Source organism: Amphiura filiformis, chromosome 7, assembly GCF_039555335.1.
Source record: "Amphiura filiformis chromosome 7, Afil_fr2py, whole genome shotgun sequence".
Classification (NCBI taxonomy): Eukaryota; Metazoa; Echinodermata; class Ophiuroidea; order Amphilepidida; family Amphiuridae; genus Amphiura; species Amphiura filiformis.
The window spans coordinates 27,930,415-27,958,360 of NC_092634.1; the positions used below are offsets into that span (position 1 = coordinate 27,930,415).

The 27,946-nt window shown below is 35.1% G+C and overlaps 1 protein-coding gene across 1 annotated transcript; it reads right to left on the reverse strand.

Annotated features, from left to right (window-relative positions):
* Positions 1-917: 917 nt before the first annotated feature.
* On the reverse strand, positions 918-10,993 carry LOC140157759 (tyrosine kinase receptor Cad96Ca-like). Its single transcript, XM_072181006.1, has 7 exons — positions 10,725-10,993; positions 9,342-9,535; positions 8,186-8,308; positions 7,581-7,692; positions 4,508-4,604; positions 3,097-3,196; positions 918-977 (listed from the first exon to the last, which is right to left on the reverse strand). Exons 1-7 carry the CDS (start codon positions 10,927-10,929, stop codon positions 918-920), a joined length of 891 nt encoding a protein of 296 aa, XP_072037107.1. The 5' UTR covers positions 10,930-10,993.
* Positions 10,994-27,946: the final 16,953 nt, after the last annotated feature.

The window sequence follows — 27,946 nt, forward strand, 5'->3', positions numbered from 1 at the left end:
AGTTGGTCACCTACCTTTGCGCAGTATTTGTGTAGGGCCTGAGATGTAGGGCCTGAATATAGGGCCTGAATGTCCTTCTGATATCAATACAACTTTTATGACAAATTATTAAAAATTGACATTTTTTACATTTAATGACATTTAATTAAAATATATGTAGCTGGGAGGAAAAGACGGTGATTATTTGACAAAAAGACCTAAAATATATAGGTCTTTTTCGGAAAAAATGTGTATCTTCAACACGTAAGGTCAATTTTTAACCCTAACCCCCTAAGGGCTTTTCGGCGACGGGAAGGGAAAGAAGGAAAGAATAAAGAGAGAAAAGAAAGAAAGAAGTTGTTTGTTCCGGGTATGCCACGGTCTTGGGCTTCGCTGGCCACCGAAACCGTGCCTATATATCACTTAGGGCGATTGCGTCATCACACCACGTGGGATGCACGCATGAACAGCGCATATATCGAGTAGTATTTTGTAGTATACAGGCGGGTTAGGGTTAATAATTTGCCATAAAATGTGTATTATAAAAGTCAAAATTATTTGATATCAGAAGGACATTTATGGTATTCAGAATGCAATTCGATATGTCTTATATGCTCTCAGGGCCCACAAAAATACTGTGCAAACGTTGATATCCGATTCCTTAAACAATTAAGTATCAAAATAAAACCTGACCAGCAAGAAATCATTAAAATACTATTTTGTAATCTGACTGTAAGAGTGCACACTAACAAATAGGAATCTTCTATACCCTTGTAGGAAAAATCACAGTTGTTTCAAATGAGAGAAAGTGCCATGGAACTTATAATAATACAATAGAAAAGACTTAAAACCCAACTATTAGGCCCTGAATCATATTTATTCCTCATTTAGGCCCGGGAATTAGATTGTGAAGTGGTATCCCGTTCGCAGTACTCGAATTAGACTGGTGGAAGACACGGGTGTTCACTCTCATTGAATTCGCTCAGGTCAAGATAACCCTGGTGGGAAAAGGAGAAAAACAGCAGTAAACATCATTTCGACTTATGAGAAAATAAATGATAGGTGTAAGAAAGTTATCGTAGACAAATAAAACCATCAGTGTTTTCAAATTATTTGGTTTTATTTTTCCCGTAGCCAATTTACAGCATTGCTAAGGGTCTTCTTCTGGCATTAAGTAAATGAGCCATCGTAGCCAATTGCTTTGATCGACTTTGACGACAGGAAGTCACTGACGATCATTATGTCCAAAAGCGAGATTATTCACTAAAAATGCTACTTGTTCCACAATTGCATGGAGCGATGACATCTGTATATCACTTGTACATATGTGACCGTACAGCACGAATGAGCCGCAAATTCCCTAAATAGTATTTTAAATTACAGTGTAAAATGTGCATGAAGGTCGCATTCATCGGTACCTCTAGCTGTCGCGACATCTATCTCATTTTGATAGTCAAACACCAATCAATAGTCCTATTGTTATTGAAGTGAATAAGCTTCTACCTTATATGGCTATATAATTTTTAATAGCTCTGGTCTTTGTTTGCTTTGGCTAAATCCTGTTCAAGTGGTGGGTTACCATGCATCATATTTTGTATGTATAACCAACAATTAACAATGGGAGAATTTTCTTGAACCTCGTTGACTTGGCTATGATTTGAAATGACCGCCAATTATGACTCTTTGATATTTAAGCCAGCAATGTGGAAAAAGAAACACATGTAGAAACGAAAAAAAGCTAGCTGCCATTTTGTTGAAGGAGCAAAGTGCAACAAACCATAACCCCGCTTCTGGATATCGTTTGAAGTCAAATGATATACCATTTTAGAGCTTATGATGTATATTTTCTAAACACGAAATAAAACAAAATTTACCACGGGAGGAATTTACGGCTCATTCGCCGTGTACGGTCACATAGAATTCTTTAAGATTGACGTATAACATAAAATGTCATCCCTTTCAAGCATTCATGTAAAAAAACACGTTAATTTCTTCTAAATGGGAATTACTTATGTAATAATATGGTATCAAATGAGAGATCTTATTTTTCTCATTAACATATTGAAATTAGGAGTTCCAAAATCGGTTTACGTCCGAATATATCATCAAAAAACTGTCGAATTAGTCTCAAACGTGGTATACCACAGTTAAGACTAATTCAACATGTTTTTTAATGATTTCTTTCGATACGGATTTGGAACGCCAAATTTCAATTATGTTAATGAGGAACATATGAACTTTCACCTGATACCAAAATCTGCACTGGATGGGGTGAAGGGGAGACGAGGTTGTCAATCAGCCCCAGGTTACCCACCTTTAAATAAAATGCTACTCCTTATACACATATATTGTTTTGTAGGATTTACACATAATTCGGTCCAAGGTCGTTTAGTGAATGTAATTTTCGGTATGGGGCCAAAAACGTTTAAAATAACTTTTCTGTCACAAATTACACTAGACAAATAGGCCTTATTGTCTATAAATCTCTGCTTATTGACTATGGCTACGGGTCGTGAAAATTAGTTCTTGGGTTTATTGTATATAACACCAAAAATGTTTTTAGAACATCATCAACGTGTTAATAGCATCTGAATCTGAATGTCGTCTTATTTAAAGGTGATGAAAACGTGTTTTTTTTTTCAAAACACTACAACGCAATTTATAGAATGTAGTCAATTTGTTATTGTAAAAAAATTGTCTATACTTAAATAATATTTTGCTACGTTTAACAGAAGTTTTCCAAAATGTTTTTGAATGGTATTATACCCTCTATGTAACCAAAACTAAAAACGTTTCCCGTCAAAAACTTTGTGCTTCCTGGGTAGTTGTCATTTTTTTCTGCTGTATGTCCTGTTGAAATACGTAGGGTTGTTTTCATGGTCTTATTATTAACAGAGACCTACATTGTATCTTTGAGAGTCTTTAATTTGATCTGCCTCATATGACCCTGAACAAGTCCCAAACGAAAAAAAAAGGGAAACCGTAAGCTACAATATGGGCATGTATAGGACCGCGGGCAGGTCTGATTATGTCTTTGATTAGCTGCTAGATCTTACTACCGCGAGGATGATGAGGTTTAATATGAGAAGAAGACTAGTGATCAGACTGTAGTATTACCTGGGCACATGCCAGCATATGTTCCAGTTCGCTTTGAATTTGCTTAATTGTAGGTCGGTCATCCGGTTTCCGTTCCCAACAGCTGCGCATTATTCCATATCTGTACAATGATAATGTGAAAAATATGTGGATGACGAGTAGCGTGTGATCGAAAGTAAAGTAAACGAAATGAAGAGGTAACTTAACTTTTTACTTTAAAGTCAGAAGCAAAAACAAACAACCTATACATTATAACAAAATAAACTGCCGTGGCTCAAAAACCACGAGTATCAGGTTGTGGCTTCTGAGTTCGATGATCTCTGTATTTAGGCAAATTATTACTCTCATGTGGTTTTGAGACCAATTAGGGGCTGTGCAATAATTATGAGCCCCACCCCGGTGGGTAAAATTTTCGCCAAAAAGGCTCGCCAAAAATCGCTACCCCCTCTCGACCCGTCAAAAAATTGCTTTCCCCCCACCCCCTCGGTCCGTCCAAAATAATTACCAAATTCTTGAGATCCCAATTTAACAGCCTTAAATGGTCTAGATACATGTTGCGAGTACAGCGAGCAGGAACATTTGTATACTTTTTAAAAGCGTTTCCGTACTGTTTTCCTGAGCCTTTTTAGAGCGTTTTAATTAAAGGCACCCCATGAATGGGTGCCAAAAATCGCTTGCCCCCTCCTCTCTCTGCTTACTAAAAATTGCTTGCCCCTCCCCTTCGGCTCGCCAAATATTTCTCGCCCCCCATTCTACCCTCCCCCAGGGTTCATAATTATTGCACAGCCCCTTATTGTAACCGAAGGGGTTACCCCATGACCTCTGTATGAGCCAATGACTCATGTTTACTTCCAGTATATTACTTTTAAAACACTGTCTCTTTTGAACATTTTTTTTTATCTCCGATAATCTGTATATGCCATTTGACCCTAACCAATGTATTACACTCAAGCCAGCAAATATTCAGACCATTTTGGTAGCCTTACAGTATTGTTTGGCTAAGTTCCTGCTAATGAGACCCTCGTATAACTTTTGACCACAAGATGTGTGCAACTGTTATTAAGCATGGGCAGAGGGTTCTGGTGGTGTGGTGGTCATACCATGAAAAATAGAGTATGAGTAGTTTTAAGATTGAAACAAAATTGCTCTTAATAACCACTACATGCCTTTGACCACTAGGCCCTACCTGAGTACAAAATATTATGACTCTTTGGTTAGCGGCTCTTGTGAATAGTTTGGTATTCATAACATGCAATCAAAAGTAGCAAGATTCTCAAATCCTATAATTGATCAGTAATTCATATCACATTATTGTCTGGTGCCTAAACCAAAAACCTAGTAATACAATTTGGTTCAACTTTTCGTTACTTGTGATTAAACATTGTCAGAGGTAAGCTTAGAAGTTGGATTACTTGTATTGTGTTAAGCTTACATTTCGTCACTGCAATGTTCTGGTTTAGGTAATCTATATCCCGTGTTCAGTGCCGACTTAACTTGAGAGTAACTCATGCGAATGTAAGGATCCGAACCTGCGATCAAATAGATATTACAGAGATATATGGCCGTTTTAATACCTTTTTACTCTTTGGGACTAATAATCATATCTTGATATTTCATAACTTGTTTATAATGCATTTTAAAATTCAATCCACTTTTGTGACCTATAAACCTAATGACTCAAAGGGTGGCTTTCTTGTACCCGGCAGATTCTGAACCTATAATATTGAGAGCTTAAAGCCAGAACTAGCTATGTCCGTTTGTTTTCTCAATTACATGTTACTTATTTCGGCAACAAATGTACAGTTAATAATTATGCCCTCCATAATACATGCAAGTGACCTTGGGGTATATGCATGGTCACTTGAACAGTTAGTTGACCACACACCGACATCGCCTGGCTAATAATTACTTTGTCAGCAGAGATACTAAAATAAATACCCGGGATCGATACACGTGAATTTGCTATGCACGAGTTTGATATGAGAAGAAAATCTTTGGATACCGGTGTAGAAAATGATGAATATCTCCCGTAAATGATTTCGTATAAAGAAACCAGATGTGGTTCCTTGCACATGAATATATATTTTGAACAGTTATGGTAGTCGTTACCTTGCGCTTTGAGACAGTAGCTTGCGTCTCGAGTCAAAAACTGACAATAATTCCGCAATAATTCTGATTTATATGTGCCGAATTATATAGCGCAGTGTATAGGCCAATCGTGAAGGTTGTCTAAAAGAATATGACCTATGGCATACCATGCTTGACTGACACATAACGAGGTGAGTCACCGAGCTAATCGGGGCTATTGTCAGTAGCCTTAGTCAGATGTCCTTCGGCCTATTATGCGACTCAAAACTATTAAACAGGTCGATATGTATAATGGCCATGTGTGGCGGTGGATTCAATCTACCATGGCGATTTCTGTCATGAAGATATCGGGGCGATGACACTGTGGACCATGCATATACACCAAAGTCACTTACATTTTCTTATGAAGGGTAGAATTAACCGTCCAGTAGTTACCGAAATGAGTAACATTAAATTGACAAAACAAATGGACATAGCTAGTTCATTCATTCATTCATTCATTCATATTTTATTTCCATAAAAATCAAAGACATTACATTAAAAAAAATATATATAAACACGGTACATATGGAGGAAAAGGCTGGAAGACCAAAAGGTCTGAAAGTTAGCCTTTCCCTGAAATCAAATGAAATTAACAAAATAAATCAACATCACATAACATAACCAAAAGACAAGGGAGGGGAGGGGGGTGCTCACGAAAAAGATTAATTATATTTAGAGATCAGTTTTGTTTTGAATTGATTACGGAAATGTTTAACAGATGTTGAAGCTTTCAGATTTTTATCTAAAGAATTCCAAAGAATGGGACCTCTTGTACGTATGGCATGATCAGAAAAGACTTTCTTGTTTTTGGTTAAATTTAGGTCATTTACATATCGTGTCTTGTAGTTATGTATGTCAGAACGTTTGGTAAAATAATTATCAAATGAACAGGGCAGCTCATTTATAGAGTGCCTATACATGAGTGTACCTAATTCCAGTGTGTACATATCTTCAACTTTTAATATGTTATAATTAGCAAACAATGGCGCTGTGTGGTCTCTGTAGTGACCGTTTTCCACCGTTCTAATAGCCCATTTTTGAATGTTTACAATTTTATTTAAGTAAGTTTTACATGTATTTCCCCATAAAAGTACTCCATAATTCAAATAAGGCAATATTAACGTACAATAAAGTGTAAATAAAATACGATTTTGAACAAAATGTTTCAATTTATTCATGACACCGACATTTCTTGAAATTGTTCTAGATACGCAATCTATGTGACATTTCCAAGTGAGACATTCGTCTATTAGTACACCAAGGAATTTAGTTTGATGCACTCTTTCTAAAGCCGAGTGATCTAGTGTGATTTGCAGGTCTTGATTCATCGATGTCATTTTGGGTGTGCCAAGTATCATGTAATTTGTTTTGGTAGCATTAATTGACAATTTATTAGCTTTAAACCAATTGCTTACTTCCTTTAACTCTTCATTAACAAGGTTTGTCTGGCATTCTACGTTTTTATGGGAGTATAAAATGGTGGTATCGTCTGCAAAAAGGACGAATTCGAGTACTTTAGATGCATTGGTTATATCATTGACATAGAGTATAAATAGAAGTGGTCCCAGGATTGATCCTTGTGGAACACCACATATAATATCGTGTGATTCTGATTCATAAGAATTATAATAGACATACTGTTTTCTGTTACTTAAATAATTTCTGAACCATTCTAACACAATACCACGAAATCCATAGTGTTCTAATTTATGTAAGAGTATGTTATGATCGATTGTATCAAAGGCTTTTGATAAGTCCAAAAATATTCAATAGTCGTTTCATTTCTTTCAACTGCTGCAGTAACTTTGTCTACCATTTGCTCTACAGCCATAAAGGTCGAATGTTTTGACCGAAAGCCAAATTGTTTGGGGTTAAGGATTCGCTTATTGTCAATGTAATCCGTACATCTGTTATAAACCAACCTTTCAAGAATTTTTAAAAAACACGGTAGGAGAGAAACTGGACGATAGTTTGAGAATGCCTCCGCATCATCTTTTTTGTATAATGGTATGACTTTTGCTATTTTTAATTTATCAGGAACAATCCCAGTAGATATAGACAAATTAAATATCATATTAAGAGGTTTAGCAATTTCATTACACACTTTTGGATCTAGGCCCTCGTTCTGGATCTAGGCCCTCGATAAATCATTATTATTATTATTATTATTGTTATTGTTATTGTTATTGTTATCGTTATTGTTATTATTATTATTATTATTATTATTATTATTATTATTATTATTATACCATACCCCGGTTTTACTTTTAAAAAGTAACTTTAGTACGCAACTTCGAACTCACGGCCATAGGGTCTATGTTTAACAGTTGTTAGTAACAGCAGTTAGCACATTGTTGTGTACACCTTGGTCATACCTAATGTTGACAATTCGTATAGCAGTATGCCGAACGACCAAACATCACTTTGAACTAAATATTTGTTGTCCAGCAGAGACTCTAACGCCATCCAGCGGTATGGCACACGACACTGAAAATAAAAGTATTATCATAATAGATTAATACTGATTATAGAGAGTTTGTCCGTCCGAATGTCCGCAAGGGTGTTTACGCGTGCGTCGGCGCCGCGTGCGTGATTCGCACTTCGCCATCGCGCGCGTAAACGACGCAGAGCCACACAAACGTGATAAATCGTCATACACTTTAAAATATTACTGTTATTTTACTTCACTTTCGAGTAAACCATACGGTTATTTACCCACTTTATAGTAAAATTGAATGACTACTTCACAGAATATAGACATCTTAGTACCGGGCGTGCGCCTGTCCTCGGCGCCGCGTGCTTAATGCAAAATACGCCATCGCTCGCGTACACGACGCAGAGCCACGCAAATATGCGCCAGAGGCGTGCCGTAATTATTTGCTGACCTGCGCAGTGCGGCATATTTCGCCTGCTGGCGACTATAGGTAGAAAGGGAATACATTTTACTGAAATGGTTTTGCAGCTCAAACCATCGTCTTACCTGTGACTTCATTTCATAAAAATTATTCTCTCCCGTTTTTCTAGCTAGTCCAAAATCGCTGAGTTTGCACACAAGGCCATCTGCTAGAAGAATGTTACGAGCTGCCAAGTCCCGATGGACACACTGCAACGGAAATAAGCAATTAAATGTTATCGTGATCACTGCACACTGACGAAATAGCAGTATGAACTAAAGGTGAACAATGAGGGCACTATTTATCTTTAAGCTGGTTTTCATCTTTAAAAGGGCTAGACCTTTGGATAATGGTATTAGAACATCAGAAAAAAGACTATCAAATGGCAAAGAATTATTCAAAATAAAAATATCATGAATTGTAAGGAATAATGCATATCATTTGGCTAATTCATGTAAATATCGCCCTCAAGTTGTACACAAATGAACAGTTTATAGAATAAAAATTACCACAAAAAAGGTAGAAAAATGTGAATAATTTGATAAAGAAGCGAAAATCTATGTTAAAAATAAATTAATAAATTAATAAATTATCACATCAAACAACCGTGACCGTCTGTATCCCAACCCGTTTGTATGATATTGACAACATAGGACAATGATATCGTTATCGAGTTCGTAAGGCACTCCACTGATTAGATAGGAACGTTTGTTATAAATCTGATTCGTCCATTGAGGTTTTCAACATTATGGACTATATACTACATTGTAGCTTACCCCATGTTATGGACTCATCGATGGATAGCATAAAACATTATTTCATTAATGTTAAATTATGACATTTTTGTTAATTTGATAATACTGCGGCTATTCAATAACTTCATTTAGCAAAGGAGTCGGACAAAACGCACCATTCCATTATTGTACAAAATACTCGTTTTCTGAACAATTGTTCAAAATGATATTAAAAGTTCAAAATACATGTATTATATAATTTGAAAAAAAAATTCTGTATAAAAAATGGTTTTGGAATAGATAATGCTCCAAACTGTTATGCTTTTGAACCGCATTTCACAAACTCTCTATTGGTTCTGATCGAACTGAGTACGTCGAAGCAAGATACATTGGTGAAACTGCGAGATTGATTAAAGGTGTTTAAGATATAATTTTATAGAAAATCCAAATATTCCAATAATGTTATGTTCATAAGCTTGTAATCATTTTATATTATAATAATTCTTACCTTTTTGGAAGCTAAATAGGTCATAGCACGTGCTATTTGAATCGCAAAAGTCATTATCGTTTTGGGCGTCAAAACCTGAGGATATGGTTGCTGGTCACTTGGCATATACGCCGGATTGGTATCTTTTCGAGTCTTTTGGAGATAGGATTTAAGATCTCCTTCGCTTGCGAACTCCAAGATGATGTAATATGGATCTGTAAAAACGTGTTAACAGTTCATTTATGAAAAGGAAAAGACACTCTAAACAAGGACGAGGGGCCTACTCAACAATATCTCAGGCGGCATAGGAAGTGCAACACGTGACGTACGAGGCTGGCGAAGATACAGGGCTGACAGCCCCATTCAAAATACACGGTTAGCAATTACAAATGGAAAATTAACATACTTGCAGTGGGGTACTTTGTCGAACCCCTACGGTTTTAGAGTAAGATAATTTTGCTTTGACACCACATAACAAATTTAGAATTGTTTGTGAAGATTTCATGATTATGTGTTAATCCAATGGCGACCTCAAATTTGGCGATATCGCTTCCATCACCGCCTGCAATATCTTTAACCAACTCATCACGCCCTCTATAGCGGTTCCTGTTGACAGTCAGATGTGATGCTTTGCCAGTCTGATGAAACCACTAGTGTAGTGGTAAAACGTCAATAATAATGTCAGTTTAACATCTTCATTTTTATTGGACTTGTATAAAAAGGAACATGTCAACAGTGTTAGCATTGTTAATCATGTGAAGAGCGAGGTGAATATTTATATTGATTAGTGGTTAGTGACTTTTAGCATAGTTTTGTTATAGTTCAAAAGACAAAAATAATTGTAGTAAAGGTTCGCATATGACATCGCATAATATAATAAAAATATAAAATAAACAATATGGTGATGTCCAACAATGTTTTATTGACATAAAAATATATACCGACGTTTCGTACATCAAGAGAACTTTATCAAACTGACAAAATAGCGAATGTCCGCGAGAGTGGTAAATAAAATAGGAGAAACGCGATATTGAAGGTACATAAAAGCGCAATAAACTGATAAATGCATTTGGAAGTTCAAATATTTCAAGCTGATGTGAAAATGAATCATTTGCATAATTATACTTTATTAACAATTATTAAGTTCCATGAACTTCTCTTTTCTCATTGCTGTGTTTGTGTGAACTTATCATACCATAGTCTTGAATTTATAAATACTCTGGACCAATGTGTTGGAACACAATCTCTGCTGCTCTGTTTCCCAATCACTGTGATTGAATTAATATTGAAGTTTGCTTGGACGAATGGTTATGTGATTTTGTTTGATCCAATAGCGGAGCTATGTGTGAAATTGGTTTATAGCAATAGGGGGTTTGGTATTCCCCTTAATGAATAGTCCCTTACCTTTTTCGATACACGTTCGCAGGATTTTAATAATATTTGGATGATATAAGCTCTTGTGCATGTCAACTTCCTTTCGAAAATTCGTTTTATCATCAGCAGACATTTCTTTAAACACTTTTACTGCTACCACTGTTTCAACTTCATTCGGTCTGATGCCTCTTGCGTGTGCACGGTACACTACAGCAAATTCGCCACTTCCTAGCATCTCACGAAACACCAAATTGTCTCTGTTGAAGGCCCATGGACTGTTATATATAAACTGTTATCATGGTTGCATGTGTAAAAAGTAAAAACAAATATATATATATCAACATTATTTATTGTCACAATGGTATACGGTATACACATAAACTAATAATAACTGATTTTAGTTAGCAGATTTCTTTCTCCCCATTCTGTATTGGTAACAGTGGGGACATGTCCATTTTCAATTCATGATGGGGACGTTTCAAACAGATCAAAATTCCAATATGTTTCATGTAGTTATATTTTATGTCCCTACATTTTTCATTTGAGTTTCCACAATGTGATAAGCCTCAGTCCAAATATATAATGTCCCCATTTTAACGGGTTTGTCTGTTTGTCTGCCTGGATGTGTATCTCTCTTGTCTCTTTGTTCTTATCTACAAGTTTATCTGCCTGGATGTTCGTCTATGTTTTGGCGTTATCTCTTTCATTCAGAATTTTAGAAATATTTATTTTATAGATTTCTGAAAAGCCCATTTACATAGGTTTTTCATTCAAAGTCAAATTGTGTATAAGTGAGGGATAAAACTGTCAAGTTTTTTAAAAATGACAATTTTGAAAAACAAAAACGGAAGGCAGCAGTATTGACAAAGTTGAAGCCCCGTTCAACTATTTTTCTTAAATACTTTCGGCTTAACCACTACCAGGCTATGCTAGCACATCTATTTTACTAAGGTACTAGGTAAAAAAAAACCCACAATATTAATGATTGCGACGATTTTCCGAATGAGCAAATCACTAAATGGGCCTATAAAAAATGGGCCTACTTTCGGCTTAACCACTACCAGGCTATGCTAGCACATCTATTTTACTAAGGTACTAGGTAAAAAAAAAAACACAATATTAATGATTGCGACGAATTTCCGAATAAGCAAATCACTAAATGGGCCTATAAACCGGGTTGAAGATGTTTGGGGGCAATTTGAACATCGTTTTTTACAACTTCGCCAAATATAAAACACCAAATCCCAAATTGAAGCCCAAGGCGCCTAGTTTTGGCAAACGTTTATTTTTACGTTATCAGTTGCAGTGAAAATGTTTGAAAATATCAATGTTGCGTTTTTATTACGCCGTGAAATAACCAATTCGTGTCAACCAATTCAAAAACCCGGCTTCATGTACTTCCCCATATCTTGTTACCATGTACGCCATTCCTCCATGTATAACGCCCATGAGTCATGAAGTTTTATAAAGTTATGATAAACGCTGTTCAAAGTACCCACTAAAGTTTTATAATAAGGTCCAACATTTATCATGTTTAATTGCACACAAAACCCACCAGGTTGCGATGTGCAATAGCGTCTTGTTTTTTCTTCTGTCTCTTTCGTCTTTTCTTGCGACAACAGACGCAGGTTACAATCAAATGTCCAATGAATAAAAGAGTAGTAGCAGCTGCTGTCGAAGATATAATTATGACTGTGGCCTTCATTCTTATTCCTAGAAAAAATCGGGAAAAAAACATGATCATAATTATTACTTTTTCAAATGAAAAATGAAACGTTTATGCCTGTATTCTACCCGCTACTCAGTTCAAAGACAACTGGATGATTTGTCCTTTGACCTTTAGAGATGCATGGAAATTTCAAATCATATTATGACGATTTTGATATTTTAGAGATGCATGGAAATGAACTTATTCTTCTGAAGACAACATAGATAATACCTAGATAGCTAAAGAACCAGCTATAGCTAGATGATGTCCGCGATGTCATTTTTGTCACAATTATTTGTGCTGAATATGACGAATATTTGCACTTTTCATTCCATTATTGTTATATTGTGAAAAAAACACATCACATATAGCTGTGGTGGTAGGCCAATATGTTTTAATAGAAAAATATTAAACCGATGACACCATGTTGACATTGGTTAAATAAGCTGGATTTTTGCTCCCAAGTGTGACAGTTCTTGTCGCAATTTCGCCATATTGATTTTAAGGGTTTTTTACGGCGCTCCCCGATTTCTTCTGATCGTGTAGTTCGAAGCAGTCTGATTGTTGGTTTGGACAGGACTCTCACATTCGAGAAATGAATTCGAAATTAACGCTGCCATTCCCAAATGCTCCCTTTTTTAAGTATACCTCTACAATAGAAGTAATTTCTTGTGTTGTAAATCAATTACCTCATCTTGAACCTTGTCTAAAATAGAGAAAGATCTCCGCACGTTCTATTGAATTGCGCTAGCGTTCTGGCTGTATGCATAACAATAGAGGATGGTCAGTTGCGTTTTATGAGTGCAAGACACTGGCTTACCATTAGCACAATGAATCCCAGTCCATCCTGATTCGCAGGTACATCTGTAACCATTGACTTCATCAATTATGCACTGCCCATTCACACACGGACTACTTGTACATTCATCAATAGGCATACCTGAAAATCATAATAAGAACATCGCACATTAGTTTACAGGAACTAGACGTAACTTTTAATTATCATATTATGACGATTTTGATATTTTAGAGATGCATAGTAATGGACTTATTCTTCTGAAGACCACATAGATGATACCTAGATAGCTAAAGAACCAGCTAGCTAGAAGATTGATGTTTATGTCCGCGACGTCATTTTTTGTCACAATTGTTTGTGCTGAAAATGACGAATATTTGCACTTTTCATTCCATTACTGTTAAATTAAAACCACATCACACTCTTAGAAACATTTTACTCAACTTGAGTAAAAAGGTCACAACTCAACAAAATTAGTAAAACTATACTCAAATTGAGTAAATGATACCCAACATTGAGCTCATTTTATTAGATAGGTAATTGTGTAATTATTATGTTCATTTAATAATCGTTATAATATTTTAATTTCGTGTACATTATTGCATGTAACATCCCAGCGAACACAAAACGTTTTCGACATCATTCGCAAAAGGTTATAAAAGGATGTCAGAAATCGTTTAAATGTCGGGTTATATAAAGGGTATAAAACGTTTTCATAAAATTAAAAAACATTTTTTGATAATCTACTGCCCAGCAATCACAAAATGTTTTACAGAAAACGTTTAAATGTCCGGTTATATTAAAGCGTAATTTACATGGGGACTTTACCCTTGCCTACATAATAACCATACATTTTATTTTGATGGATTACTTGCCCTGGCATGCAATTTACATGGGGACATAGAGTCCAGCAATTATGACCTCAATCAACTATATCTGGGGCAGCTATGTGACCTATAAAACCATAAACCAGGTAAATGTGCTGAAAAGGCCAAGGAAATGGACTTGAACTTTGAGGAGGACAACAAAAGTGTGCATATGTCATCAACATACCAGAGAAAACTCTCTGGAGAGTGTATACTGTCCTGAAAAAATAGCCCCGGTTCTATTTTGAGGAAACTATGAAAGGTCAGAGGTCCAGGAGCATTGCCTGGCAAAATTACCAATATACACGGGGACTTTCCCTTGCTGGAAATTAATTTCCAGCAATAGAGTCTCCATGTAAATTACGCTTAAGGGTATAAAACGTTTTAATAACATTCCAAACAATTTTCATATGTTGATTCCGTATAATGTGTCCCTGTTCGCTATACATGCGCGCCAAATAATGGATTATAGGTACTTTTCATTAGCTGGTATCATGCCCTAATTATAAAGTATAAAACATCACAACGCAGGTTATTAAATTTTTCCAACAGGTCTTTGAGACTTTGTCGCCAATATTGTTCACAGATACGTTACCATATTTCTAATGGATAGCAATCTGTCAAAATAACTAGCTATATGAATGTTCTCATATGTGATGGATCAAGCAGGCTCCATAGTTATATTATATATGTGGTACATAACACAATGGTTTCAAAGTAAAAAAAAATAGGTCTATTAATGGCAAAAAATCCTAACGTTACGTTCATGTCGTCACAGATACGTTACCTAAATTCTACTCCCCTCGGAAAAACGCTGTGATAAATGAAGCCAAATACCATACCAGACTTGAGTACTTTTGGTAATGACAGATCAAGTATGAGTATTAAGTCGGTAAGTTTTTACACTTGCACGATTAAGACAAAAGTGTGAAAAGGCTTCACAGATACGTTACCACTGATACGTTACCACCAATGCGTACAAGTAATATTGCTCAAAAATGAAATATTGTTGAAAAATCACCCATGCATTGTTTTGTGCTCTGAAACTATTAAAGTTTACGATTCTGAATGATTTTCATGAATTCTTCGTGGTTGGAATTTTGCAATTCGCGAGACCAAACTTGGACGCTTTATCGGAGAATGGGCCATTGGCAGCTTTAAATTTCGATAATTATCCCCAATTCCAACGCAATAAGTTGATTCTTGCAAGATGACGTTGTGACAATCAATCGTGTTTCACTCAATGTTCGACGAAAATGCATAACTGATGAGACACATTCCATAGAGTTACGTGTGGACACTCTTTTTAAACCTTTGACTTAAAAACTGGAGCCACATTTGTAAATGCATTATTTTTCAATCATTTTATCACCAAGATGATCTTTCAGAATATTTAGCAATAATGTGAAACATACTTTTCAAATTTGAGAAATTAACCTTTGGGAATTGGGTAGATGTTTTTTTTACCACTCTGTATAGCATGTCGTTTCACCAAATATCCATGTTGATAAGTTGATTTATGACGTCAAGTGTTTACATCCAGGACATCCTCTATTGTTTCACACGAGGCAAAATAATACATGTACAGTAGCGTCTATTGCATAAAATATTCCAACAGATGGCGTACCAAATGTAAACACATGTAACCTCATCTATACTATATAGATTTAATTATCATACTTTATTTATGACACCTTTATAGAGGTCTCTTTTCATGTAGAGCACCATGGCGTTTTAACTCAATCACTTGTACATTTTATTTATGGCCTACCTATATCACAAAGTGTTCCAGACCATCCAGAATGACAGGTACATGTGAGATCATTGTTGCATTGTCCATTTACACACTGTATTCCACCTGGACATTCTAAATATCAGAAGAAATTAATGCAAGAATGTGCATAAATCGACAGAAAAGGTATTTTTTTAAATAATTATGTGTAAGGGCAACAGAAATCCCCAGTTGAAGTGACATTTGCTTTGTACTTGTTCCGTAAAATCGCTCTATGATGGAATACCCACTAAGGTAATGTAATTAAGGGGCTTTACAGAGTCTTCTTTTTGGGTGTTTTAGCCTGATAATGTGTATAATTGGACTAACATGTAAAAAATATAGTATGTGTACTTCGTGAAAGTGAAACGAAACTGTTTGATTTTAGTTGTTTCATGTGCAAACAACTAAATTAGCTTACCCGTATCACAAAGAGCCCCAGTCCATCCAGTATCACAGGTACAAGTGTAGCCATTGACATAATCAATACACTGCCCATTCACACACGGACCTCTTGCACATTCATCAAAATCTGAAAATTATAATAAGAGACATTGCGTATTAGTTGCTTTCTTTATTTGAGTTGTTTATTTTAACCATGTCTTTGTTGTACTCTCAAAATGTAAGCATCAACTGTAAAGAAGAAAATGTTTTAAACTTTAATTTGATCGCTTGTGCATTTTATTTATGGCCTACATGTACCTATATCGCAAAGTTTTCCAGACCATCCAGAATGACAGGTACATGTGAGATCATTGTTGCATTGTCCATTTACACACTGTATTCCACCGGGACATTCTAAAAAATCATAATAAATACAAAGAAATTAATACAAGAATGTGCATAAATCGACAGAAAAGGTAATGTTTTTAATAATAATTATATATGGTCAGTTAGGCCCTAATCACCTAAAGTATTCTATCAACTTTATTTAAATCTTATGAATAAACTCGCAAACTGCTGCAAAAGCATGTGTTACTCTGTGCGGCATTGAAATAGGGGTTATTGCATTTCCATGTAAAATATATGACTTTGTGCTGCTTGTGTTATTATACATTTCTGGTTGCAACATGTTTGTTATAAACAAAAATAATAAAACTTTTTTGTTTTGTTTTTTATTCTGATCATAACGGAGCCTATGATAGATTGAGAACTTGTAGCTGTTGAAAGCAGTTACGTGATTAATTTTTTTTCTCTGGTTTGTTCGCTCTCATATCCCTGTTGTTCTAAACCACCACAACTAAGTCAGCAGGGCGCCTGCAAGACAGCTTGCGATTCAATATACAGAGCCAAAGACAAAGTCAGAATCTCAGCAATGTTTTTGTGTCACTCATAATAGAACGACAAGTAGTATACCTCTAACAAACTTCGATTCCTGGTACATGCTTATTTTCTATTTGCATGTGATGCACTGTGCTTATTACGTATGTGGGATTATCACTTTTGTTATGAGCATGCCAATGATAATGCTAATTATCGTTCAACATTTTTCAGTTCAATGTTATTCTATGTCGGTCCCCATGTGTGACAGTCCGGTATAGTGGATTACCCAATACAATAATTGAAGACCAAATTAAAAAGACTAGTTTGGGTATGACGCCCTGTCAATCAGACCAAAAATGCCGTACTGCGCAGGTCAGCAACCAATAACGCCGCGCCTTTGCCCTGACGTCAGACACAGGCTAGTCCGTTTAATTCGGTCATCAATTATAGGGTAATGTAGGTGCCTTTACAGAGTCTTCTTTGAGTGTGTCACATTTAGCCTGATAATGTGTATATTATTTGGATCAACCTGCAAAAGAAAAATGAAAAATTATGTTCTTCGTGAAAGTGAAAAAAAACCTTATTGGTTTTAGCTGTTTAATGCGCAAACAACTAAATTAGCTTACCCGTATCACAAAGAGCCCCAATCCATCCAGTATCACAGGTACAAGTGTAGCCATTGACATAATCAATACACTGCCCATTCACACACGGACCTCTTGCACATTCATCAACATCTGAAAATCATAATAGAGACATCGCGTGCTAGTTTTGTGCACAGAAACCAATAAAGACCAACCAAGACAAGATGATCAGAGCTGGTCTCCACTATATTGAGAGCAGGTCTCAAATTTTACTCCTTGAAACAGAAAAGTTTTGTCTTTCGAAACGTCGGGGTTTTTAACTTTGTTTATATGTTTTGTGTTACGCCCCATTGGATGTTGTGTCATATTTTCCCTGTTTTTAATTTTATCCATTGCTAGTGTTACACTGTTGTAGCCTTTTGGATCTATCCTTTGGTTCCCCGCTGGTCAGAACAGATTTTCCCTGTTTTTATACAATAACTTTAAACAAGAAAACGTTACTCATACGCAACTTTACACTGAACAGTGGACTTCGGGTATATATATAAATGCGCATATTATATAAATGCGCACGTGACATCTACAAGTCGCCATACCGTGTTCAACGATGTAAGGTACCCGGATGTGCACAAATTCCACACGCAAAAGTATAGGCAAAAATGACAGGTTACAAGGAAAATTAGTTTTGCAAAATAGTGTCATTGATTGCAAAGGGCAAAATAATTTGACCCGAAACATAAACTCTTTATTTGGATTTTCCATTACGGAAAAAAAAAATTATGACGGAAAAGCTAGATATAGCTGATTTAAAAAGTTATATTTCATTATTTTCGTGCTAAATGGGCGTGGCAATTGGCCATATTGATGACGAAATGTGATTCTTACTGGCATTAAGGTCAGAACTGGGTAGCTGCCGATGATGTTATTTGATATAATGTTTGCACGTAGGGAACTTAGGGGCTGTCATTTTCTTCGGAAGGAAGGGGTCATGGATTTATTTATTTGGGAGTCAAGATAAGTATCCCCCGTAGCGCCGCCAATGAACATAACTCTGACCCTAATTTTAACTCTAATTATAACGTAAATTGAAGAAACTATAACTTTAGCCCTTTTCGGTATAATGACCCTCTCAAACTAAATAGGCTAGATGTCCCCGCCCGACCTCCTCAATTCTAACTTACTCATTCGCTCGCAAATGGAAAAAAACAAATTCAAAATGTGTTTTAAGCACCTTTTTTGTTTCCCCCATGCTAAATCGGTAATCTGTACACCCTTTGTCACCCTTTGACGTACAATTTAGAGTATAAACACGTAGATGACTGCACATGATCTAATCATATCCCGGCTGGAAGATGTTGAGCAAGACTCGTATACTATACATCACGCTCATACGTTATATGACAATATGACGTACAATCACGTATGTAATGCATGGTTTGAGGTTTATTCCGCTAGTAAGTTAGATCTCGTCATACACATTATTATCAGGGTATATTGTAATTATTGTATACGTCAATTTTGTTCAGTTTGATTCAACCGGCTTATAGAGTTTTACTTTACACGGAAGGGGAAAGTTAGCAAAAAAACAATTAATTTATGAGTGTAAAGGGGGAGGGTGGTTTTGGGGGAAGACATGTTTTATTTAAAGTCATTTCAAGGTCATCGGATGTCATTTCAAGGTCACGGCGGGATTTCGCAGTCTTATAAGACCGCGCCATATCTAGCAAATTATCATTATGATACCATACAAATTCTTAAATTAAGTGTAGGGGAAAGTGGGGTAATGCCGGACTGTGGGGAATCCCGGACACGTCGATTGCAGCTAAACGGAGAAGGGTGGCAGTATTATACTACCTTAGGGTATTGGCTACCTCAAGGTGTACCTCACGTGTACTACTACCAGCGCTTTGTGTCTCGTCTTTCTTTGTGAAAATTACGAAAAAACAGAAATTTTCATTTTTGACTTTTTATCTGAAAAGTGATTTATTAGCTGGGTGACAGTTAATGCGACAAGGGACACAGATTAAGTATGGATGAAAATTATGTTTGATACTTGATTGTTAGCTGGATGTATGAATTCTGGTATCTTAAAAATGGATTAGTTGAACAAGCACTGAAAAAATAAATCGAGACCGTGAGGGGTAATCCCGGACACACATGCGTCTCTATACAGATGGGGTAATGCCGGACACTTGTTATTTCGAAAATATAGACAACAACAACAGCCCCCATAGTTGTATGTTTGAGGTAACAGAAGTACCTAATACATTCATGGGATTATCATCCTACTCCACTTTCCCTCTTAGCAACAATCATGTGTCCGGGATTACCCCGTGTCCGGCATTACCCCATCATTTTTTCCCATTTTGTTTTTTAATTATAACTTATTAACTATAGATGTTGAGTTATTAAAAACTGGTTACTTGTTAGAACATTACTCCTACTTTGCATTGATATGATTTTCACTGATGAACTTTATTTAATCTTGTACCTGTGTAGCCTTAACGAAAGGTGCCCGGGATTACCCCACTTTCCCCTACGTGGAAATAACTTTTTGGAAATAAAAATAGATTAATATCTGCAATTGAAATACTCATACCTGATACTACTGTAGCTGAAAGGGAAAAAGTAGAATTGACACCTTGTACTGCATCAAACATGTAATTCACTGTTGCATCTGTTAAGGCTCCGAGAAGTTTGTAAGAGAACTGACTACCAGCATTATAATCAAAAAATATTCCATTGCCACAGGTGGAAGTAGGTGGTATGCAATTCACTGAACCAAGAACATCTCCTGCTTCAACTGCAATACGAGATAATTCTGGTATGTTGTATTCATTAGCCATACCAAGTGTCACAGATTCCAGAGGAATATCATTAACACCGATGACTTTATATCCGCTTCCAATTGGTCGTAGGACTAACAGCTTGAGAGGCTGTGCTCTCGCTGGAAAATACTTCCATGTTGTTAGAAGTCCATTACACGATATCAAGTCATTCTGGAACACAATAATTGAAGTTGAAGTAGTCGAGTCTCCTATATTTAATGCTGTTGACCTGCGCACAATGATATCTGGTCCATGGAAACACTCTGTAACATGATAAAATCAGGAAATTAAATATATATGATCGATAAACTTCATCTTGATTCGAATTATTAGTAATCAATATTTAACACAAATGCTTTTACTAAAACACTGCTCTCAATATTCACTTTTTCTCTACTAAAAGCCATGTTGTAACATTTTGCTGAGGGGAAAGCCCTGAAGTTTTGTCAAAATTCTAGTGTATGATTAAACAGGCGTAAAACCCTGATATCATATGTTGAATGACATCTCAAGTCCCATGTTAAAGACTTTAAGGTTACAGGAAAATAAATCACAAAATTACTGCATATTGTAATGATTGTAATCGATTTTTAAATATAATAAAACAGTCGGGCGTTTTTCTTTCTTGTGTGGTGAATTTTACTTGTAGTTCTTCTTGATGGTGCGATAATAGTGAATAATATTCTTCGTATCTGAATCTGTCCGGCTATGTGTATCGAACTTAAAATTTGCACAGAGATAAAAAGATGTGCGCAAGGGTTGTGGTAACCTTGGCTAAAACTCTGCAATTTCGCGAAAAGGTCAACCGGAGGTTACCGGAGGTCAAAGGTCATACAAGGTAAAAGTTTAAATCGGCCTGATTGGGTTTACATGTGGTGCAAATCATTCTTGATATGAGGAGAGCGTGAAAGAGTGTTTACCCGAAGTCAAAATCAACATTTTTTGTTTTTGTTTTTTGAATAGTTTAGTTTTTACACATTTCAACTGTGATTCTACATGGCTCTCTATTACTTTGCGCAACATTGTGCAACATTAGACACTATATAATTATTTACTTTATATAAGAATTAGCAACAAAACAAATGTGTTGTGAAATAGGTCAACATACTTCAGGGTCGGCCATTTGGCCCAAATGCAAGTAAAGTCATATCTGGCATGGGTAGAAAACATGGCAATACCAATGTCATATGCCGGGAAATACTTTACAAATTGTGACCGTACACCACGAATGAGCCGTAAATGTCCTCAATTGTATTCTGAATTACAGTGTAAAATGGGCATGAAGGTCGTATTCATAGGTACCTCAATTTGGTGCTACGTGTATCTCATTAAATGAGATACACGTAGCACCAAATTGAGGTACCTATGAATACGACCTTCATGCCCATTTTACACTGTAATTCAGAATACAATTGAGGACATTTACGGCTCATTCGTGGTGTACGGTCACAATTATTTTAACATATTTTACAAAATGCCACTTAGACAAAACAGGTACATGTAGTAATATTTCTCTAATATGTAAGTAATGTGTATCTATGATATTAATAAGAAGTAACACAGTAAAAGTGCAAATCACTGTTGTTTGATGGCATGTAAAATTGAGTCATTTTAAATAAAAAAGATCAACAATGATGGCGCTATTTATCTAAAATCTTGTTTGCATCAAGGAGTAGACACTTGTAAAATGCTATTAGAACATCAGCAAACAGACTAACAAATAACAGGGGAATTTTCAAAAAACATTTTATCATGAAATGTAAGGTATAACTCATTTTATTTAACTTTTAACTTTAAATTTAATTTTAATTTTGAATATATACCAGAAAAAGATGAATAATTTGAAATAGAAAAGAAAATCTATGTTAAAAATTGCTACATAATATTATGTATTATACAGTTTATCATTGTAATAGCTGTTAGTATTATTCAGGTCTAGAATTGAACATTATAATAATGTTTTGCTAGAAAAATTAATAAATGATCACATCAAACAACCTCCGAATGTTGACATGTTCGTATTTCTAATTATATCTACCTAAACTACATCCCAAAATTCTAACATAATTACATACCATAGCTGATACAGAATTTGAAAACCAATAAATCCACAGCTATAATCATGACAATTGAGTTCGATCATTATAGGAGTGACATTACAGTCATGACAATGTTATAAATCGATTATAACTTTATCTTTTTACAAGTTTGGGAACTATCAAAAAGGTCCGTATTCTTGAGGAGATATGATAAAAAGAATGACCCATCACAGGTCCGTGTAGGGAAGGAAAACTTCACTTTTTTTATTGAAGCCTAATTTTTTGCAAAAGTAGAATTCCATTTTGGAAAAATACACACGCCTGGCTGTCATTAATTACAGCTGTCTACCCAGTATTTTCCCCTGATTTGAGGGCAAAAATAAATTGATTCGGCGCCTCTCCACTTTTCTACGGAATCTACTTATAACTTGTAAAATATTTGGATTCGTTGATGCATGCATGTTTATTTTCAACAACGCTGTCCAATCATAGTGTACCGTTAATTTAAAATTTCATTTCTGCTGTCTTTAATATAGACCAGCGTTTGGGAAAAGCTCATTCTGTCCTTAGTCATAATTTGTGGACTAGAAAGTCATCTGGATTTAAATGGACAAGGAATGACATTAAATCACTCAAAGGACAAGAAAGACATTTTAAAAGATACTATGTAGAATAATGTTATTATTCATATTATCACTTAGAATAATTATTATTCATAATATTCATACATATTTATCTAAATTAAAACGCATACGTTATTTATTAAAACTCACGAAACATTTGGAATTTTTACTTGCCTGTTGGTAGTGGCGTTTCTCGGTCGTTTAACATAGTCACAGTAAGCTCTTGGGTAGATATATTTACCGCACAAATGAGACACAGGAGTAGGCGAAATAAAACGTTTGCTGTATCCATGACTGCTGTTAAATTAATCAAACTTGTATTTGTAGCTGCATGATATCCTAATCAAGCACACTAATGGCGCGGTAATGTAAATATCAAAGTTTGCAAAAAAATCTCTATTCCTGTATCAATAGTATCTCGGCATGTCCTTGGATAATGTAAGCCTCCTAGTTTCAAACACATATCCTGGAGAATGAAGTAAATTAGGCGATCCTTACATTCGTAACGATTTGCTTTAATTTGCAATTGGTGTTATTGTGTAATTAATGAAAGTGCAAACCAGTTTCGATACACCGATTTTAGTCCAAAACAAGTATAATCGCTGATTCATAGCCATAATGTACACGGGATTTTCCCAGTTTTCTGAAGGTCAGGTAACAATATGTAAATACGTATTATTGTTACTATCTGTATTTTGGTACATTATTAGTCCCATACAATAACCTGCGTTCCAATTAAAGTTCACCTTAAAGCCATATTATAACATTTGCTGAGGAAGACGCCCTCACTGAATTTTTAAAATTCCTTTTTTACACGATTAAATTGTACTTTATTAAACCAATATACCCTGCAAAAATCAAGACTCTAAGTGCTGTAGTTTTGTTTTTGTGTGGAATTTAAACTGAATAAAAAAAATCCCGAATTCAGGATTAATCCTACAAACTTACATCCCTGTAATATTAAGAAGTACACCACGTATACCTTACTGCACTACAATCGGAAATTTCAAACTTTTGCTCAACTTTTGTTGATCCTAACTGAACCAAACTTCAAAAAAACATCAATTCAAAAGGCATCTTCAAGCGGGTATCCCATGTGTTACCTGCAAGTCTTATTGGCACAAATGTTATATTATGTAAACCAATGTGACCAGAAAAATATTTGATATAATTTTTGAGAGAATAACAGAGAGTAAGTTTAATATTTGCCACCGTATTATCCTACAATGATATTTTAGGCTACTGTTTGAGGGTGATGGTTGTCAGATATAACTTGACAGACATATTTTTCGAATTCATCATATCCCGAATTGACAAAAAATACGTTGAGTTGGTTGCCAGCTTTTACGTGAATTCACCAAAACGCAGCTTAAATAAGCATTATATTTATGAAATAGAACCAGTCTAAAACATGTAACACGGAAGCAACAGGCTTTGGTAAACATGTCAAAAAAAGTAGCTAACCCCTTAAATAATGGCTATTATTCAAAAAGGAGCTATTGTATTACAAATCTGTCAAATGCGTTGGAAGCAGGATTTATTTCAGCGCATTTTGACACCTCATTTGATACGATAGCCCAGAAAACAATAAAACACCGGTCAATTTAATGCAGTGAGGTCCAGATTTGAAAGTTGCACTTACATACAAATTTTAACAATACAAAACGCTCAGACATCATTTCACAGATTTCCTTCCATTACACTGAATACAAAATCAATACAATTTACTGCAACTTTCAAATCTTGATTTAAATGTACTCTGTGGCGTCAATATTTAGTCAATTGCTGTAAATGAGGTGTCAAAATGTGCAGAAATAAATTCTGCTTCCAACGCATTTTACAGATTTGTAATACAATACAATTACCCGTTTTATAACAATGGTTATTATTTAAGGGGGGTTAGTTACTTTTTGTGACATGTTTAGTTTGGTAGCATATTAAATGTACATGGTATATGATTTTCAATTGTTCCATGTCAACATTTAGAGGAGAAAGTTATAATGTATAAAAGTTTATAGGCGTACGGTTCATTGCGTTATAGGTTAATAGCAGTTGTTGCTTGCTTACTGTATATGTTTGTCGGGTTTGTAATAAAATATGCATTTCGATGAAGTTTTACACTTTCAATCTTTGTTTTATTCTCAATCTAAAAACATTAGTATAAATTATTATTAAATACACTGCAGAAAGATTTTAACGAGTACAATACAAAATCAAAATTAATTGTCATAACTCTGAAAATTTAAAAGAGTCATGTCTATGATACCAGAGGAGATTAAACTACACACTGAAAAATATTTTCTAGTGAAATAACGGATGGGCCATAATTAAATGAGCCCTTTTTGAATCCTGTGTATACCTTCCAAAATAGACAAACTTCTCAATGGCTGAGCTTTTTCCCTTGGATAACCAGACTGATTACACACCTAAGATAGTAAATAGCGTTGGTAATTGTATATATTATTATTCTAGTATAACCATATTGTAAAAAAGAAATCACGGAAATATTAGCTCGATTGATCTTACCCAATACTATTTACAGTATATTTACTACAACTACAACTGCATTTATCAATTGAAGTAGACATACTCCTAACCACAGTCTCTGTAACCGTAGATTAACAATACTTATCTACATAATTATACAGAGGTTCGGGTTTATCCATTTCAAAATTCCACCCGTTGATTACTCAATAAAATTCTTACTTCCGTCACCAGGTCCCTGGTCATGGGATAAGTAAGGAGCCAAGATCCCAGCAAACACAAAACGTTTTTCTAAAACGTTTTTAACAGTTTTTATTTTGGATTTTTGGTTTTGGCAAAAATGTTTTAATAGCATTAAAATGTCAGGTTACATAAAGGTCAGGAAAAGGTTTTTTTATGAAAAAAATGTTTTTTTATGAAAAAAAATACAAATATATTTTTCAAAATTAACAAAAACGTTTTCCAAAATGTTATTACAAAATAATTTTTGCAAACACTTATTTGCCAAATATTTTGTCAACACTGAAATAAATTATGTTAGAAGATTTGCAGTAAGTTATCAAAAAACATGTTTGAGTGTTCTGAAAACATTTTATACCCTTTATATACCCTTTATAGTTTAGCAAACTTTTCTAACCTTTTGCGAATGATGTCGAAAATGTTTTGTGTTTGCTGGGGATTGCTTTTTTCACTCAAAAATTGATTATATTGATTGCCTTGTTTTAAATAATGACTTCTGACAAGTAATTCACCAACAGCAAAGCATAAGAGTAGGGATAACCATTAACATTTCATGTTGCCCCTATTGCTACAAAAGATCGTTTTCTGGATAGAACTCATCAATAGAAGTATTTTGGTGGTTAAATGGTCAAAATCGGTCAAAAACTTTTCGAATTATGAATTTTCAAAGTTTCCCATTCTGACCGGTCATTGGAACAAAATGAAATGACAAGGTCCAAAAATAGCAATTGGGAGCAAAATTGGCATTAGCATATATTTACCTTTATATATTTCTTTATTTTAACATATATGCAAACATGAAACAAGCATATTGTGAAAATATCAAAGGGGTTTCTTATGAAATGGCACTTTACTAGTCAATGGCATAAATTATTTTTTCAAACCGAGGCATTGAAATCATGCATTTAGAGAACATTTGGCAAAAATCATCCAAGATGGCCGATATGGCATAAAATCAAAATTGCACTAAGAACAGGTGAACTTTTTTTTTCACAACCAAAAATTTCAATGTTATTGGGTTTAAGGTACTACACCCCTCGATAAATTTGTGTCTATTTTGCATTTTTCTCAAAACTAATAACACACTGGTAACAAAAGTTATGTATATTATAGGGCAAGGAATCCAGTTACTACAATGGAATTTCAGTGACCCAAGACAAGCGGTTCGTTATTTATGATAAGAAATGAGGTACCGCTAGGATGTACCTCATTTCCTATCATATATACTGAACCGCTTGTCTTGAGTCACTGAAATTTCAGTGTAATAATTGAATTCCTTGCCCCAATAATATACATAACTTTTGTTACCAGTGTGTTATTATTTTTGAGAAAAATGCAAAAATAGTCACAATTTACCACAGGGGTGTAGTACCCCTTAATATGACCAATTAGTAGGTGTATGCAAAGAAAATCTTAAGTGTCATTGAAGGTCATTGACTCATTCACAACAATAGAGGTTATCCACTTCACTCATCATCATGATCATGCTCATGTGTGACTTCTAACAAAAGGTGCTGGTTCCCGTAGTATTCCTTATTCAATACAATTCAATGCATGACCTCGAAGTTAGCTGCATGACTTTCGCGGGCTATTTTGAAACAGTTATGGTTGCACATTCAGGTACTTCTTTTGAAAGTTCTAAACAAGGTATAGCCAGCAGCAAGTTGTAGATGGTATAGGCCTAAATATAAGAAAACGTTTAGGGTTGAAATCAGGTGAACAATACATCAAATGAGCACGAAACTTCGCATTTATGTTCAAAAAGGTGTCTTCTTAGCATGATGGAAATTCCAAAGGGAAGCTGGTGATTTAATTTGTAACTCGAGATCTACTTGTTCAATTTTTTAACCTTTTTACAGAGGGTATGATAGAGGTATTACTGGTAACTCTGCCAAATTACAGCTCAGTAGGCCACGTTGTTCACCTGATCTGATTGACATAAATATTTTGTGCTATTCTTGAGCAGTGCTGAACTCAGCCACTGGCAATTAAGCGCACTGTGGCGATGGACCAATTTTGACTCGCACTTACAGGAAAATGAAATAAGTTA

Excerpts from the sequence above, each read along its gene's own strand:
- LOC140157759 (XM_072181006.1), bottom strand. The coding sequence starts at position 10,929 with ATGCTAGGAAGTGGCGAATTTGCTGTAGTGTACCGTGCACACGCAAGA. Across the intron at positions 8,309-9,341 it reads CCTATTTAGCTTCCAAAAAG|TGTGTCCATCGGGACTTGGC; the intron begins GTAAGAATTATT and ends TTTCCGTTGCAG. Across the intron at positions 7,693-8,185 it reads TTTATGAAATGAAGTCACAG|TGTCGTGTGCCATACCGCTG; the intron begins GTAAGACGATGG and ends TTTTATTTTCAG.